This window comes from Triticum urartu, chromosome 3A, assembly GCF_056163025.1.
Source record: "Triticum urartu cultivar PI428250 chromosome 3A, HENAU_Tu73, whole genome shotgun sequence".
NCBI lineage: Eukaryota > Viridiplantae > Streptophyta > Magnoliopsida > Poales > Poaceae > Triticum > Triticum urartu.
The window spans coordinates 508,683,393-508,701,203 of NC_141875.1; the positions used below are offsets into that span (position 1 = coordinate 508,683,393).

General features: G+C 43.6%; 1 protein-coding gene across 1 annotated transcript; it reads right to left on the reverse strand.

Annotated features, from left to right (window-relative positions):
* Positions 1-1,165: 1,165 nt before the first annotated feature.
* Positions 1,166-6,218, reverse strand: LOC125544723 (proteasome subunit alpha type-2). Its single transcript, XM_048708469.2, has 11 exons — positions 5,988-6,218; positions 5,829-5,905; positions 4,449-4,513; positions 4,303-4,349; positions 3,439-3,514; positions 3,251-3,318; positions 2,677-2,746; positions 2,195-2,280; positions 1,925-1,987; positions 1,780-1,845; positions 1,166-1,442 (listed from the first exon to the last, which is right to left on the reverse strand). Exons 1-11 carry the CDS (start codon positions 6,026-6,028, stop codon positions 1,394-1,396), a joined length of 708 nt encoding a protein of 235 aa, XP_048564426.1. The 5' UTR covers positions 6,029-6,218; the 3' UTR covers positions 1,166-1,393.
* Positions 6,219-17,811: the final 11,593 nt, after the last annotated feature.

Consider the following 17,811-nt stretch of genomic DNA (forward strand, 5'->3'; position numbering starts at 1 on the left):
GTCTTGCGGTTGGTCATCAAAGGCCGACCTATGATGCTATAAACACACGGGTCTGTCTTGGGTACATCTATGCGTGCCCTAGTTATTATACATCTAAGTGACTCAATCAACTATAAAAAATAAAATAAAAAGACAACAAGAAAATACCCACACAAATCTCTGCGTAAAACCAATAACATAGGACTTAGATGTGCAATACTTGAATACATCTAGATAGGCTTTAGCAAAACCGTAAACACTATTCTTCTTTCCATTTATTTCCAAAATCGATTGTTGTCTCACACTTGGCGTCGCAAAATGGTCTCCATCAGATGTCGAGCTATTATGCTATAATCACTATTATCCTTCCCATCGATTCTTTGAACAAGATCAACAAGCATTGTTGGAATTTCTTTTGGCCGGGAGAAGATCAGGTCAACAGGGGCCGCTGAAGTAGTGTTGGACTATTTCGTCTCATTTCCTCTCTATCCCTAGGCGGCTAGCCCAAACTTTTTCCTTCAGGCTTCACCGGCAAGCCTATGGATTTTCGTTCCTTTTGCTTGCTGTTCCGACGGAAGTTAGTAGTTTAGGTTAGAGTTTTTTAATCCTAACAGGTGTGACGCTCAAGCAGATGGTGGTACTTCTTCGAGTTTGTCTTTTAGGTTTTGATTCTCTTGAGTTCGTCCGTCTGAACGTAGTTAGTCGACAGAGCTCCAATGTATATTCTTGTTGTCTTCTTAAGACGGTGAGGAGGTTAGGTTTCTTCAAGGGCACATGCACGAAGACTTTCCAAGTGTCAAAAGGCCTACTCCTATAGGCAAGAGTGGTATTCGGTTGTGCGTTCGTATAATAGATCTGATCCTTTTCGATGGAAAAAAAATCAACGGGGCCAATGTGAGGTTGCATGGAGATGAGCTGGTGTAATTTTCTCCTATTGCCTTCATCTTTCCCGTTTCTTTTCTCCCTCCTATTTCTTTCATTTTTTTCCCCTTTCTTTTCTCCCTGGCTTGTCCTTGCAATTTATTTGCTCTTATTAGTTCGGTCCAAAGAAAGAACTAGTAGTACATGTTGAGTGGTTTAAACTAAATTTAAACTTGCAACAGCAGCCATGTATCCGTGGTAAGTATCCACCAAAGATAGTTTCTGTCGTGCTTTGTTTCCAAGCTGATAATCATGAGGGACCAGATTAAAATGACCAAGCAAATCCAGAGATTGGCCAAACAAAACATACACCTAACATTAGGTTATCTTCCATGTCCACAATCCCATCCACAAAGCTTCAAATGTAAGTTCTTCCGGTGTCACTGGAGCGAATCAGTTTACAATATGTTTAAGTGACCAATTAAAAACATGAGACAAGCTTCATGGACCGGAAACTTTTCTTGTTCGAGACAGTAAACTGTCAACGGGCAACTTACTCCACCTCTTCCAAGAAATCCTTGATCTCTGCTGGAGTTAAAACTCTGCATTTTGAACGGGAAGTGTTACTAGTCAGAATGCAGAAAGGAATTTGTACTCTAATCAAACAGAGTATGACAGTTACAACCGATAAAATAAGAGTAGAAGCGCACACATATTGGACACATACTAAAAATTGCAGGCAAATACAAACTACACGACCAAGAGAAACATGAACAGATTAGTTAAGAGTAGCACAAGTTTTTAGCGAGCAAATGAAAGTTATTGTGACCAATGTTAAGAAGTTAGGAAGGGTTGGAAAAAGAGGCAAAGGAAAAATTGTACTCCGTATCTGATAACTATGTTGCAGTAAAAACAGCGTAATTGACTTCGTATACATACTTGAATTCACGGTCAGCCCGGATAACTCCAATTTCAATGTTGTTGGCAGAGATTTGACCTTCATATCTGAAAGTCCGGAAACAGTCAGTACTCAATAAGCAACCGAATTGGTAGCATAAGCCAACTACTAGAAAGATGTAGCTACCCTTCTTTCAGAGTCAAAATTGCAGTATGAATGGCATCATCAAGCTCCATATCTTCGGTGTATCTAGAAGTTAAAGCTATGTCAGCTAAATCATGACCATGCAAAAAGGGAAAATAATAATAACCTTGATAACATACATGCTGCTTGTATTAGTGAACGGATGGACAGCAATAGAATGCAATTTAGTATGATTATCAGATTGAGATAAATAACACTGAAACATTAACTGTGACCAATAGTAATGGTAGGATAGATAGATCCTTCATCTACCTTTTCTCAAGAAATGTCTTTGCATTTGACACATTTTTCCCCATCGCTGATGCTTTCCAGGAGAAGTAAGATCCTGATGGGTCAACCTATAGAAATAATCAACAATGAGAAATCCAGCATTTTTGTAACTAGTAACTACTACACCCTAACAATATGAGTTTCTGCCTTGTGAAACATCAGTCAAAAGTAATACAAATCCTATGACATGTGAAATATCAGTCAAAAGTAACAAAAATCTGGTGCAAACTAACAAGCGACTGAATCTGAAATAGTGGGAAGGGAAATAACAAGATATCTATCATGTACTCCCTCCGTTCCTAAATATTTGTCTTTCTAGACATTTCAAATGACTATCACATACGGATGTATGTAGACATATTTTAGAATGTAGATTCAGTCATTTTGCTCCGTATATAGTCACTTGTTGAAATCGCTAGAAAGACAAATATTTAGGAACGGAGGGAGTAGCTCTTTGCACATACCTGATACAACTGCGGACCATTGTCATCATACCCAGCAATCAACAGTGATACACCAAATGGTCTTACACCACTGCAACAAATAAGGTTATGAGTACAACATATATTTCTTTTCAGTTTTGAACTGGACTTTTGCGATTTAGCTGTCACGTGTAAAGCAAATCAAAACGCATGTGAAAATCAAATCTTATCTACTATTATATGTATGAGTGTCGAATTGCGTCGTGACTAGCATTTAAAAACCTCGGTTTCTTGAGCTCACCTATTAAGTGAAGATCTAAAAAATCGGTTGCAGATAGTGTACTCTGGCCCTATATATTGAGATTTTAAATGTGTAATACATTGTTGTGTTTCACAATTAAGTGACGAAATCAACAGATATTGAAGTTATATTTCATATTTGAATTTTTGTTAACAAAAACAAGTTACATCAAATGGCATTGTGAAGCTTTCGGTAAAAATACCAAGTAACTTATTGTTCTAATAGTAATTTAGGTATAACAAGTGACTGATTTAAACAATTTCGTAACTTCACTAGTAGTATAATAAAAAGAAAGTGCCAAGTACAGTAGCATACCCAGATTGTGTGAACTCCTGCATAACAGCAGCAGTCTCTCGGACAAGCTGGGTCACCGGGATGGTTTCCTGCATTTGAAAATGAATAATAATCAGAAAACATATATTTGCTAGGGAAAACTGACAGAACATGGCTACAGGTGACCTGCACATTATACAAAGTGGCAATTTATTAAAATAACATCTTACCTTGTACAACCGATAATACTGCTGTGCCTGCTTCCGACTTTTTCTGACAAGAACGCGGAAATCTGGACCCATCCCACTGGAAATAACAAGTAGGTAAGTGCACATACATGCAACAAGAGACACTTGGAAGTTGCAAGAAACACCAAATCTCAGTAACATCAACTAGGAAATATATTCATGGAGCCATGGTGGCAAGTCGAGAGATTTGATAAACAGTTTGGAAAAGGTGAGGTTATTCTGATAGCTTAGCTGTTGGCACTACAAGTCTAGCTGTTGATCTCCAATGTGCACTTCTGTGGTCAAGCAATGCTTTAGGTAATAGCTCGCACCAGTACTAGTTTGCATGGTACTCCCTCCGTCCTAAAATAAGTGTCTCAAACTTAGTACAACTTTGCACTAAAGTTAGTATAAAGTTGAGACACTTATTTTGGGACAGAGGGAGTAAATTGGTAATGACAACCCTGCTTGCCCATTCATCATGTCGCCTAAAAAGGGTGAACGATTCATGTTTTCTCCCAGATACCTTACGTTGATTGATCTATAATCAGCTGGTTTCCTTGCATACTCTGTACAGGTATTTTAAATTTTTGCCTTTTCAGGAGCATCAACATATAAGGTGAAATGGATAAAGGGAAAAACCTTCAGACAAATTGTTCATCTTATCCTTTATTTATACAACAAGCTCATCAGTGATGAAAGTGAAAAAAATGTAGGAGCAAACACAGCAATACTAGCTCAGACATCATTGAGAATTAAGAACATTAACCAATACATCATTAGTTAGGGTAATAGTAATACAGCAACATTTATGTAAATATTTCTACAATATAGAAAAATGAATAACAAGCAACACTGGAAAAATACCTGTAGACAACTCCAATATTTGGAGTCAGTGACTGAATCTTCTGCACCTAGAAATTTGCAGGAACGGATTAATTAGCATTTTTCTTTTGAGATAACAACAAAAGATGGCAAGTAGAGAAAAAAAAACAGGATGATGTTACACTTACAGATGTTTCGTCCACTAAAATAGAAGGCAATTTCTTCTCGGTGGCGATAACTACGCCATTGGCAGCTACAAACATGACGCACATATCTCAGAAAATAAGTCACTCAGAAAGGGAAGTGAAAGTGCTGTAGAACAGTAAAATAACTGATAAAATATGCACCATACAAACTAAGCTAAAATTCATTCAATCATTAGTAAATTATAATAGAAGAAAGAAACATATCGGTGCTAACTTGTAGCTATATAAAGAGTGCATGGCAAACATTAGTGTTTTTTGTTGATATCAAACATTAGTTTCATTCAGTTGTCAATAAAAGGTCATAGGCAAAAAACCAATAGACCACTGTTTAACTTCCACAACACAACACAATACAACTGCTTGGTATGCTGAAAAAGAAGAAAACAAATAATGTGCAATTGTTCACTTATCATGAATTTATTATTCTAAATCTCCTAGGGCCTCGGTGAGTAGACATCATCCGGCCACTCTACCAGTAAGCAAAAAAAATCGAACAACTCCAAGGTACATATAAATCCAATTTTGCAAAGAACGCACTCTAACAGTTACTGTGGAACATCCGAGTACAAGAAGGCAATCAGAACTCTAAACTTTACAATGGATGTGCTCCTATGTAGTCAGTAGTTTACAAAACATATGTATACTTCTGAAAATATGTCACACCAAACATCAACTTCGCACTCATAAGCACAATGTAAAACAATACAGATTAAAAATGAACATGATCAGACAAACACATTGACATCATGGGCATGTGTCTATCAAAAAGCATTGGATTATTAGCTGGTATATCAGTCTTTGTAGACATGAAGAAGCTCCTAAAGCTCAGGCCGTTGCACACACACGCAATTCCATGAAGGAAAATTGGGCCTAGATCTGCAAATAATCTCAGTGCCTTAAATTGGCACAGTAGCCCTATCGCCAGCCGCAAACAAAAGAGCAGTGATTATTAACTAGTATTTCTTATGTGTTAAAAAGGCTTGCACTCCATCCTCTTGTCGTTGGAAGCCTGAATTTTGCAGATCAATGATTTCCATGGCACGTACAAGCATAACAAATCATATGCAATCGGTAAGTCCCACAGCTAGTAGTGTAAATACTACTACGTGATTCTATGATGCCAAAGATACAGGAGAAAACCTAACTGACATCAGCAGTGTCATAAGCCGTACGATGTCGAACCCTAAAATGCGAACTAAATTCACACTTGAGAAGCAAGAATGGAAACCCTCCGCATCGACCTAATGTTGTGCATAAAACCCTCGCATCGCTGTCTTAAACTTGTTCCGCCGCAAATCGATGCTGGCAGCGTAAGCTACTAATAGCGGAAAGTACTGAGCATGATTACTGCGCGGATCGCACCTTTGATGCCAAGCGAGGTTTGGCCCGATCCGACGGCCGTGAGCGCGTGCTCGATCTGCACCAGCTTCCCCGACGGGCTGCAATGAAATCGGGGGAAAAGTCAGATCAAAGCCCCAACATCGCACCTGATCGGACCCAATCGAGAGGGGGAGCACAAACCTGAAGGTGGTGAGGGAGAAGGAGTACTGGCTGTCGCCCATGGCGGAAGCGCGGGACTACCTCGTCGGCTTTCTCGGGCTGCGGGAGGAGATCGGATGGAGCAAGAGAGCGAGGCGGCTGCTAGAGAAGAGAGACGGAGGGGGGACGGGACGGAAGCAGTGTCGAACGCGAAGAGAAGAGGAAAACGGAGAAGAGCGGAGTGTTTCGCAAGAAGATGATTCTGGGCCGGACCGGAAACAGGCAAGGTTTTGAGAAGGCGCTGAGACCCACTCTGGCCGATTTTCTCTCAGTGCTCCTTTATTCAAAGAAAACTTATGAAAAAATAGTGGATTTGGATCTTTTTAGTAGTAGTTTAATTCGCAGATTAGAGTCTTTAGAAAAAAAATTCATACGATATATTTGTACTGCAATTTGGAGGAAATTTTATTGGAATTATGAGTCATGCAACTATATTCAAATTACATGAAATTACTATGTTCGAAAAACCTCATTATGGAATTTTTACATGAATTTATACATGGAATCGCTTTGCATGATTATCATGGAATTGTTACTTGTTGGGCATATACTTAAGTAATAGAAGGGTTGGGCGCGCTTTGCTGCACCTTTGGTGTTGTTGGGTTTCTTCAAAAAATAATCGCTCTATTTCAAAATATAAGAGGTATTACTTTTTTGAAAAGTCAAACTTTTTAAGTTTCATCAAATTTGTAGAGAATATATCAAAATATCAAATTGATATTTTTAAATTCATCATGAAATGAATTTCCATACTTTTTTGTTAATATTGTGGATGTCGATATTTTTGCTCTGAACTTGGTCAAAGTAAAAAAATGATTTTCTACGGGACTGGTATCCCTTATATTTTGACTCATGGAATATTTAGTTTGGCGGGTGGGTCGATGATAGAGTGTGTTTTATTTATATTTATATTGCGGTATTTGGTGGGCATTTCATGGTGTGACTCTTTGTGATCCGCTGTAACACCCACAATGCGACTATATCTCCCACGTATCGAGGCACGACTTAGAGACATAGTCGCATAATAGTTTTGTCGCAAAAGGGGTAATCTTCACACAATCCCATATACTAAATAAGAAAGGGATAAAGAGTTGGCTTACAATCGCCACTTCACACAATACATAAAAAATTCATACACCATCCAAATACACTCAAAGACCGGCTACGGTCAAATCCGAATAAAAAGGAAGATAAACCCCGAATGCTAGATCCCCGATCGTCCCAACTGGGCTCCACTACTGATCATCAGGAAAAGAAACATAGTAACGGCCTGAATCCTCGTCGAACTCCCACTTGAGTTCGGTATCATCACCTGCACTGGTATCCTCGGCACCTACAACTGTTTGGAAGTATCCATAAGTCATGAGGACTCAGCAATCTCACACCCGCGAGATCAAGACTATTTCAGCTTATGGGTAGGAAAGAGTAGTGAGGTGGAGCTGCAACAAGCACTAAGCATATATGGTGCCTAACATACGCAAATGAGAGCGAGAAGAGAAGCAACGCAACGGTCCAGAAGCTAGAAGTGATCAAGAAGTGATCCTGAAACTACTTACGTTCAAGCATAACACAAGGTCGTGTTCACTTCCCGAACTCCGCCGAAAAGAGACCATCACGGCAATACACGCGGTTGATTCATTTTAATTAAGTTAAGTGTCAAGTTCTCTACAACCGGATATTAACAAATTTCCATCTGCCACATAACCGCGGGCACGGCTCTCGAAAGTTTATACCCTGCAGGAGTGTCCCCACTTAGCCCATCACAAGCTCTCACGGTCAATGAAGGATATTCCTTCTCCCGGGAAGACCCGATTAGTCTCGGAATCCCGGTTACAAGACATTTTGACAATGGTAAAACAAGACCAGCGAAACAGCCGATGTCCCGACAAATCCCGATAGGAGTCGCACGTATCTCGTTCTCAGGGAAACACCGGATGAGACATCCTACGAGTAAAACCAACCCTCAAGTTTCCCCGAGGTGGCCCCGCAGTCTACTCGGTTCGGACCAACACTCAGAGGAGCACTGGCCCGAGGGGGTTAAAATAAAGATGACCCTTGAGTCTGCAGAACCCAAATGAAAAGGCTTAGGGAGGCAAATGTAAAACCAAGTTTGGGCCTTGCTGGAGGAGTTTTATTCAAGGCGAACTGTCAAGGGGTTCCTATAACAACCAACCGCGTAAGGAACGCAAAAACAAGGAACATAACACCGGTATGACGGAAACTAGGGCGGCAAGAGTGGAACAAAACACCTGGCAAAAGGCCGAGCCTTCCACCCTTTACCAAGTATATAGATGCATTAAAGTAAATAAGAGATAATAATGATATCCCAACAATATCCATGTTCCAACATGGAACAAACTTCAACTTCACCTGCAACTAGCAACGCTATAAGAGGGGCTGAGCAAAAGCGGTAACATAGCCAAACAACAGTTTGCTAGGAAGGTGGGTTAGAGGCTTGACATGGCAACATGGGAGGCATGATATAGCAAGTGGTAGGTAGTGTGACATAGCGATAGAGCGAACAACTAGCAAGCAAAGATAGAAGTGATTTCGAGGGTATGATCATCTTGCCTGCAAAGTACTCAGAGTTGTCGAAAGCTTGATCCTCGTAAGCGTACTCAACAGGTTCCTCGTTCACGTACTCATTTTCCGGCTCTACCCAACGCAAGAACACAGACAATGGAACAACAATCAATCATGGTGCAATGCACAAGCAACATGATGCAATACATGACATGATATGCAAGACATGGTATGCAATGCATATGCATGCTCCGGAAGGTAAAGAATGATCAAGGCATCAACTTGGAAAACCAAGTACGCCACTGGAAAGATGGGATGATTTCGGTTGAAATCGATATAAAGATCACCGGAAACGGATGCACGGTTTGCAAATCGCAAGCATCACAAGAAAGACGTAAATCTGCGGTTAACAGCATGATGCCACTTAGAATGCAACAAGAAACTAAGCTACTGCACTCCAACATAGCAACAAAGCATATGGAAGTGATGTAAAAGAGATGGTTGACAAAACATAAACACTGAGCTACGGCTAAATCACACAGGAACAGGTTCAAACATGCATGACAATAGTGCAAAAGATATCAGCTTCACAGACTTAGTGAAAATACTAACATGTCAAAAACAATACCAGGAAGCAACGTTTGGAGCAAGCAAACAACATGCTACAAGAATATACCATAGCAAAAAAAGGCATGGAATGATACTACTAAATGCATAGAACAAAATTTCCTTACAAAACATGAGCCAAAAAGGCACAGAAGATATGATGGCACCCATGTAAACATAGTAAGTTTTATTAACAGTTTCATACTTGGAAGAAAAACAGAGCATGGCATAAACAGATTTATGATAGCGACTTTGCAAGCTCATGCCACTCACCACAAAGCATTGCATGACAACATAAGCATACCAATAGCAATATGACATGTTAATGAAGCTACATGGTAAGATCACTAGCAACAACCATGGCAATATGGGATTAACATGTTAACAAACTGCCAGGAACATTTTATAGCAAAGTAGAGAAAGAAAAATACATGCTAGAACACTCCATAATTTCAAACAGGGGCATGAATGGATAGAGCATAACCACATGTTAAAAACATCCTTACTGAAGTATCCCAAAATAAGCATGGATCACTATGTGGCATCAAGTTTAAATGCCATCAAAATAACAGCAGGGAAAAGACTTAGCAAAATCCTAAGTCCCTGAAAACAGCAACATCACAGAGCCTAGTTTGCATGCTTGTGCTAGTCACCACATAGATCACAAAAATACAAGACTTGCACCCCTGTAAATATGGCATGATGTAGTTCAAAACACATGTAGACCTCATGCTCATATGATGCACACATCCAAATGCAACAAAAATGACAAATCACCATGATCTGATAAGCACCAGTAGCTAACATTTTATAGCACTCTTGCAACAATGAAAATGGCATCATAAAGGACAGTAACTTGCATGGAAATGCTTCTAATATGAAGAGCTCAACGAGGCGAACAATTTGACATATCATATGCATGATTGGGAGCACCGAGCACCGAGATACGACATGATGAACATGGCATGAAAATAACAGGGACTTAGAGAAAAAATAGAGTCAACCTCGCGAGATCTAGGGTTTTCGGGCGCGGTGCACGAGGTTCACCGGAGAAGTCACCGAAGGAGAGGGAGACGGTGGCCGGAGGGCGGGGAGCTCGCCGGAGCTCGTGGAGGGAGCGGATCTGGTCGCTCCTCGACCGGATTAGGGCGGAGGTGGCGGCGAGGAGGCCGGGCGGCGGAGGCGCGTCGGTGGCGGCGGGCGCGGTTGGCGGCGGCGCGGCCGGGCGATGCGAGCGCGGGTGCGCGTTGACCGGCGTGGGGAGGCACGTGCGGCGCTCGGGCTTCGGGGGCCCGCCCCGGGCCGAGTGGGCTGGCGCGGTGGGAGGTGGCAGCGGCCACATGGCAGCACGCCACTGGCTACGGGCGGCGGCGGCGACTCGTCGGGTGTAATCCAGATGTGTCCGGCGGCGGAGTGGGGCGATTGCTAGGATTTGGACCCGGAAATTGGGAGGGGGTGCACATATTTACAGGTAGAGGGAGTTTGGAGTGTCCAAATGAGGTGCGGTTTTTGCCCACATGATCCTGATCCAACGACGAAGAACATGGAGATGGTTTAGATGGGTTATTGGGCTGTTTTGGAGGGGTGTTGGGCTGCAACACCAAAGAGGTGTTTGCGGTTACCCAGTTAACCGTTGGAGCATCAAACGGCCTCCAAATGGAAATAAATTTGACAGGCGGTCTACCGGTGGTGTACCAAGGCCACTTGACAAATCTCGGCCCATTCCGAGAACGTTTTACTCCCGCTCACGAAAAGAGACAAGAGGGGTGCGCCAATACATGTGGGAGTGTCGGATTGCAAAACGAACAACGGGGAAAAGGTTTGGATGCATGAGACGAACACGAATGCAAATGCGATGCACATGGTGACATGATATGAAAATGCATGACATGAACAAAATGCAAAACGAAGACAAAACCCAACCACGAAGGGAATTTCATAACTTAAAAGCCGAAAATGGCAAGAGTCGGAGTTACAAATATGGGAAATTACATCCGGGGTGTTACAACACTCCACCACTATGAGAGGATCTCGTCCCAAGATCTAGGACTGAAAGAACTCCGGATATTCGGAACGGAGGTGGTCCTCGCGTTCCCAGGTGGCTTCTCGGTCGGAATGGTGTGACCACTTCACTTTCATGAATTTGATTGACTTGTTGCGAGTCTTGCGCTCGGTTTCTTCAAGAATAGCAACAGATGCTCATGATAAGACAGCTCTTCTTGGAGATCAATCTCTTCGAAGTTGATGGTGCGCTCAGGAGTCTTGAAGGACTTGCGAAGCTATGACACGTGAAACACATCGTGCACATTTGCGAAGTTGGACGGAAGCTCAAGTTGATAGGAGAGATCGTCTCTTTTTCCAATGATCTTGAAAGGACCCACATATCTCGGGGCAAGCTTCCATTTGATACTGAAGCGACGAGTGCCTTTCATTGGAGAGACGCGGAGGTATACATGGTCTCTGGTCTCGAAAGCCAAGTCATGGTGCTTACTACCATAGTAACTCTTCTGGCGTGATTGTGCGGCTTTGAGATTTTCACGGATGACTTTACACATTTCTTCAACTTCTGTGATTAAGTCATTGCCAAGAAGTCGGCATTCACCAGTCTCTGACCAATTGAGAGGAGTACGGCACTTTCTGCCATAGAGAATTTCGAATGGGGCCTTGCCCGAACTCGCTTGGAAGCTATTGTTGTAGGAGAACTCTGCATATGGAATACAATCTTCCCACTTCATACCGAAGGAAATGACACAAGCCCTGAGCATATCTTCAAGGATTTGATTTACTCGCTCGACTTGGCCACTAGTTTGAGGATGGAAAGTTGTGCTGAAGCGAATGTTGGTGCCCATGGCCTTCTGGAAGGAGTCCCGGAACTTGGAAGTGAAAATGCTTCCGCGGTCTGAAGAGATCACTTGTGGAATACTGTGCAAGGAGACAATCCTGGAGGTGTATAGCTCTGCTAACTGAGCTGCTGTGATAGATTCTTTGATTGGAAGGAAATGGGCCACTTTTGTAAGCTTGTCGATGACAACGAAGATAGCATCATTTCCATGCTTGGACTTGGGAAATCCAGTCACGAAGTCCATCTCGACATGGTCAAACTTCCATTCTGGAATAGCAAGAGGTTGGAGGAGACCAGCTGGTCATTGGTGTTCTGCTTTCACCCTTCTGCAGACATCACATTCATTCACGAATTTAGCAATTTCTCGCTTCATTCGAGTCCACCAATACGACTGCTTGAGGTCATGGTACATCTTCGTACTTCCAGGATGAATGGATAAAAGGGAATTGTGCGCCTTGTTCATAATGACTTTCCTTAGATCACCTTTAGGAACCACAATCTAGTCCTCGAAGAATGGAGTGTCTTTGTCATCAATGCGATAGCACTTGTATTTGGGTTGGCTCTTGGCAATCCCATGTTTCACCTTCTTCACCATGGTATCCAGGAGTTGTGCCTCACGAATTTGATCTTCCAAAGTAGGAGAGACTTGGAGGTTGACAAGAAAGCCTTGAGGAACAACTTGGAGATTCAGTTTGCGGAAAGCTTCACAAAGGTCCAGTTGGAAGGGCTTGAGAATTAAGCTGTTGCAGTAAGCCTTCCTGCTCAAAGCATCTACAATGACATTGGCCTTGCCTGGAGTATGTTCAATACTGGGATTGCATTCTTGAATCATTTCGACCCATCGAGTCTGCCTGAGGTTGAGGTTGGGTTGGGTGAAGATGTACTTGAGGCTCTTATGATCTGTGAAGATGTCCACTTTCCTTCCCAGCAAGAGATGTCTCCACGTTAATAATGCACGAACAACTGCCGCCAACTCAAGATCATGAGTGGGGTAGTCCCTTTCGTTGGGCTTTAACTGGCGAGAGGTATAAGCCACAACTTTATTCTCTTGCATTAACACAGCACCGAGACCTTGTAAGGAGGCATCACAGAAAACTTCAAATGGCTTGGATTCGTCAGGAGGAGTTAAGACAGGAGCTGTGACCAGCTTCTCTTTGAGGGTGTTGAAAGTAACGTCACACTCAAGCGTCCAGACATACTTGACATGCTTCTGGAGGAGGTTGGAAAGAGGCTTTGCAATCTTAGAGAAATTCTCAATGAATCTTCGACAATAGCTTGCAAGCCCAAGAAAACTGCGGAGCTGCTTGGCATTCTGAGGAGGTTCCCAATTCACAATTGCGGACACCTTCTCGGGATTAACAGCGATGCCCTTGGCGGATATGATATGACCAAGGTAAAGAACTTCGTCAAGCCAGAACTCACACTTAGAAAACTTCGCATGGAATTGATGCTCTCTGAGTTTGTCGAGCACCAATCTCAAATGCTTGGCATGATCCTCCTTATTCTTGGAAAAGACCAAGATATCATCGAGATACACCAGGACGAAATCATTTGTGTAAGGGTTGAATATGAAGTTCATCATGCGAGAGAATGTTGGGGGAGCATTGACAAGGCCGAAAGACATGACAGTATATTCATAAGACCCATAGCTTGTTCTGAATGCTATCTTGGGGATATCTTGTTCACGAATGCGAATCTGATGATAACCCATACGGAGGTCAAGCTTGGAGAATACTTTAGCACCTTTAAGTTGCTCGAATAGCTCATTGATGTTGGGAAGTGGATACTTTTTCTTTATTGTCTTCTTGTTCAATGGACGATAGTCGACGCAGAGTCGTTCTGTTCCATCCTTCTTCTTGACAAAAAGGACACCACAATCCCATGGAGATGAACTCAGTCTGACAGACCCATACGCTCTTGTTCATCGAGTTGTTTCTTCAACTCCTTCAACTCCTCTGGTCCAAACTTGTAAGGGCACTTGCAAACAGGTTTCGCGCCAGGCTCAAGATCGATAACGAATTCAACTGGCCGGTGGGGAGGCATTCCCGGAAGCTCTTCTGGAAAGACGTCTTAGTATTCGCAAACGACTAGAATCTGAGAGATGGCATTCAACTCGCCCTTCTCATTGAGAGAAAACAGTCGAATGGTTTCGTCCCGAGCGGCATAGATGACCACTTCCTCAGAAGAGTGTGTCAATTGAATTTCCCTGGCGGCACAATCAAGCTGAGCCTTGTGCTTAGAAAGCCAGTCCATACTGAGAATTAGATCAATATCTGAGTCACCAAGAACAATTGGAGAAGACAGAAATTTATAGTTGCCCAACTGGACAGAGACATCGGGAGCAACCAAACTAGAAGTCATAAGCTTTCCCGGAGAAACAACTTGCATAGCTTTTGACAAAATCTCTGTGTCAACATTGTGTTCCGATGCAAATGGGTATGACATGAAAGAATGTGATGCACCAGTATCAAATAAGACTTTAGTAGGGATGGAGTTAACTGGAAGGTTACCCATGATCACTTCTGAAGAATCCTCTGCCTGAGCTGCGTTCATCATGTTCACCTTAGCATGCTTGGGATTATGCTTGACCACTACATTGCTTGAAGATCTCACAGGAGGAGGAGGCGGAAGGCGCCTTTGGTTGAAGCATTTTTTGCATAGTGCCCTTTTTGCTGACACTTGTTGCAAGTAACCTCTGAGAGCGGACGATGATAAGGAGCACTTGACCTTGGAGTTTGAGACTGAGCTTTGTTCTGATAGCCTGGGTTGGGTGGGTGGGAAGATCCATTGCCACATTTGCTCTTCTGCTAGTAGGGCTGTGTCAGGACCCCGATTCCAAGTCACATCGATCTAGCCGGTAACACCTCATATCACATTGCGGCCTCACGCACGGTATCCCACGGGTGTCGCCTTACCATGGGCCGGGACCGTTTGCGCCTTTTGGCTCACGTATATGATAGTGTCGCTAGCATCCATATGACAGAGAACCCGGGCCGACATGGCTAGTCGTGAACCCAAAGCGGCACAGACCTATGGAGACAGGCATACATGAATCACATCGAACATGTCGGTCATCAACGAGTGAAATCGGGCTGTAGCACAGGGCTAACAGGACTCCGGGGAACCCGGGCTGTAGCAGGCTAGGCAGGACTCCGGATGTCACCGCATGACATTTCCCCGAAGGGACAGACATAGGAATGAAGTGAAACACATGCCGGCCAGTCAAGTGTCCAGAGCAGTAGTGCTGGGCTAGCAGGACTCCGGTGAACCGGGCTGTAGCGGACTACTATCGCTCATGAAGCACTAGACTACATTTCCCCATATGAGAGGCTACCAAGGATAAACAACCAGATTGTCGGATCCCGCTCATACCGAGCATTTCAATCATACACACAATATGCCCGATATGAGTGCATACAACATGGCATCACAACAAAACTCTACAACTCAAGTACTTTATTTAAAGGCTCCAGAGAGCCATACATAACATGTTCATACAGGTAGGGGTCACATGACCCAACACTCAAGTCATACAAGCATACAAGCACATGCGGAAGCAAATAGTCTGAGTACAGACACTAGAAAAAAGAAGGCTTCTCGAAGCCTGTCTATCTACATAGGGCCCTCCATGGCCAAGATCACCACCTGGGTGGCTAGTCACTCGTCGACATCAAGGTCTACGTAGAACCCATCGGAGGGGGCGGTGTTGTCGTCTGAAAATGATAATTAAGCAAACATGAGTACAAAGGTACTCAGCAAGTCTTACATCAGAACCTACCATACATGCTTATTCTCAAGAAGGTGGTGGAGTTATAGCAGCAAGCCAGCTTTGACTCTTGGCTAAGCTATCCTACGAGACTCCACTAGTAAAATAGTTTTCGCACACAAGTCCACTACTCACCAACACAATACTCCACCGGGGATCCTCCCTCGTCATCCTACGAGAGGGCCATCCTCGGTACTCACACTTATCTTGAGTCTTTTAGTAGTATCCATTAACTTGTCTATGAAATGTATAGGCAACCAAGTAGTCCTTTACCGCGGACACGGCTATTCAATAGTTTTATACCCTGCAGGGGTGTACCTCGTCACACATGTTTCCACCACTTAGCGTCTGCACACGACATGTGCTCGGCAGACTTCAAGCGAAAACCGACGTGGGTGTAGACCACGACCTGACTAACCGCACAAGTCTCTAGTCCAGGTTTATCGCCTATTCAGGTTCCATCCGCAAGGAAATCCGGCCGGGGTGTCCTCAACGGCCCCAAACGATGTGTATAGGGTCCCGAGACGCCAAACGGGCGCCCGGCATACCCGGCCATAGTGTATCTACTGCATCATAGCCCACCCCTAGGGTCAGCGCTACGCACGGCCGCCAACACATAACCTACAAACACCAGAAACTAGTTGCAACTCCTGGACAGAGGGCGAGAGGGGTCAGTAAGTCGAGCGGGGTCATATTTCAGGGCCCAATGTGTGGTAGTAGCTGAATCTTAAATCACGCATACAGATCTCAGTTCTTATGGACGGCCTCAATGAAACAACCCACCATGTACTCCTACATGGCCTCTCATCGATACCTTTACCAAAACATGTTCAACACATCCCTCACATTACCGACATAATCATTTCACTCTAGCCCATCACCCGGATGAACCAGACCTGACACAACTCTAAGCATAGCAGGCATAGCAAGGTAGGAACCACATACATGGCTCAATCAACTCCTACACATGCTAGTGGGTTTCATCTAGTTACTGTGGCAATGACAGGTCATGCAGAGGATAAGGGTTCAACTACCGCAACACATAGTAGTTTGAATCGCGTTGTCTTAATGCAGTAAACAAGAGCAGAAGCGAGAACATGGGTTTGTATCGGAATGATCGATGGGTTGCTTGCCTGATGTAGTGGTAGTAGGGTACTGCCCTTCAGACGGATACTCGGGGTTATCCTCGGAGGCAGAACCTACCACGAAAGACACACCGAACATAATCAACACATGACAATATGCAACAATATGATGCATGCTATGACATGGCAAAATGAATGTGTCTTGGCCTAATGCAAGCTAAAACAGAAAGGAATGAACCCATTTGAATCAAAGATTCAAATGATAGTTCATTTAACTTAGCCTTATTAGTGCATTATCTTATTTTGCTTAAACAGCAAGGTTATCTTGTTTTGTCATGCATGAAACCATTACAGATGGATAGATTGAATTTTTCTGATCATTTTTCATATATAAATCTTTGCATTTGGAGCTATGGTTGATTTTCTATGATTTTTAGAAGTTTTGGCTATTTTCTGGAATTTCCTATTAAAGAATAAATCCAGTAATTGAATTAATGCGTCAGCATGACATAGGTGTGACGTCAGCGGGTCAACTGGGTCGGCCAGGTCAAACCTGACTGGTGGGCCCTGTCTGTCAGTGTCTCAGCTAATTAACAGGATTAAGTTAACACTAACTACTGTCAGTGGGGCCTGGGCCCACATGTTAGTGACTAAACTAATTAAAATTAGTTAAAACTAATCCTAAACTAATTAGTAGGCCGGCCCCACCTGTCATAGACTCAGGGGGGAAGTCAACCTGGGCCGACACGGGGTCAAACCGAGTCAAACTCGCCGGCGAGGCCAGACGCGGCGGAGGGCTCGGGTTTTGCACTCCGGCGACCAAAAGGATGGCGGAGACCATCTACGTGTTGCGGGGAGTGAGCCGCGTCGAGTGGTGGCAGTAGCCGGAGCTGGGGTGGCCGGAAACGACGCCGGCAACGAGTTTGGTGGCGGTCGGAGCTCGGGTGAGGTCGAGCTAGTCGCTAGGGGGCACAGAGAGGCGCG

Coding starts and splice junctions, on each gene's coding strand:
- LOC125544723 (XM_048708469.2), bottom strand. CDS start 6,028: ATGGGCGACAGCCAGTACTCCTTCTCCCTCACCACCTTCAG. Junction 4,514..5,828: donor AACCTCGCTTGGCATCAAAG/GTGCGATCCGCG, acceptor TCATGTTTGTAG/CTGCCAATGGCGTAGTTATC. Junction 3,515..4,302: donor AATATTGGAGTTGTCTACAG/GTATTTTTCCAG, acceptor TGTTATTTCCAG/TGGGATGGGTCCAGATTTCC.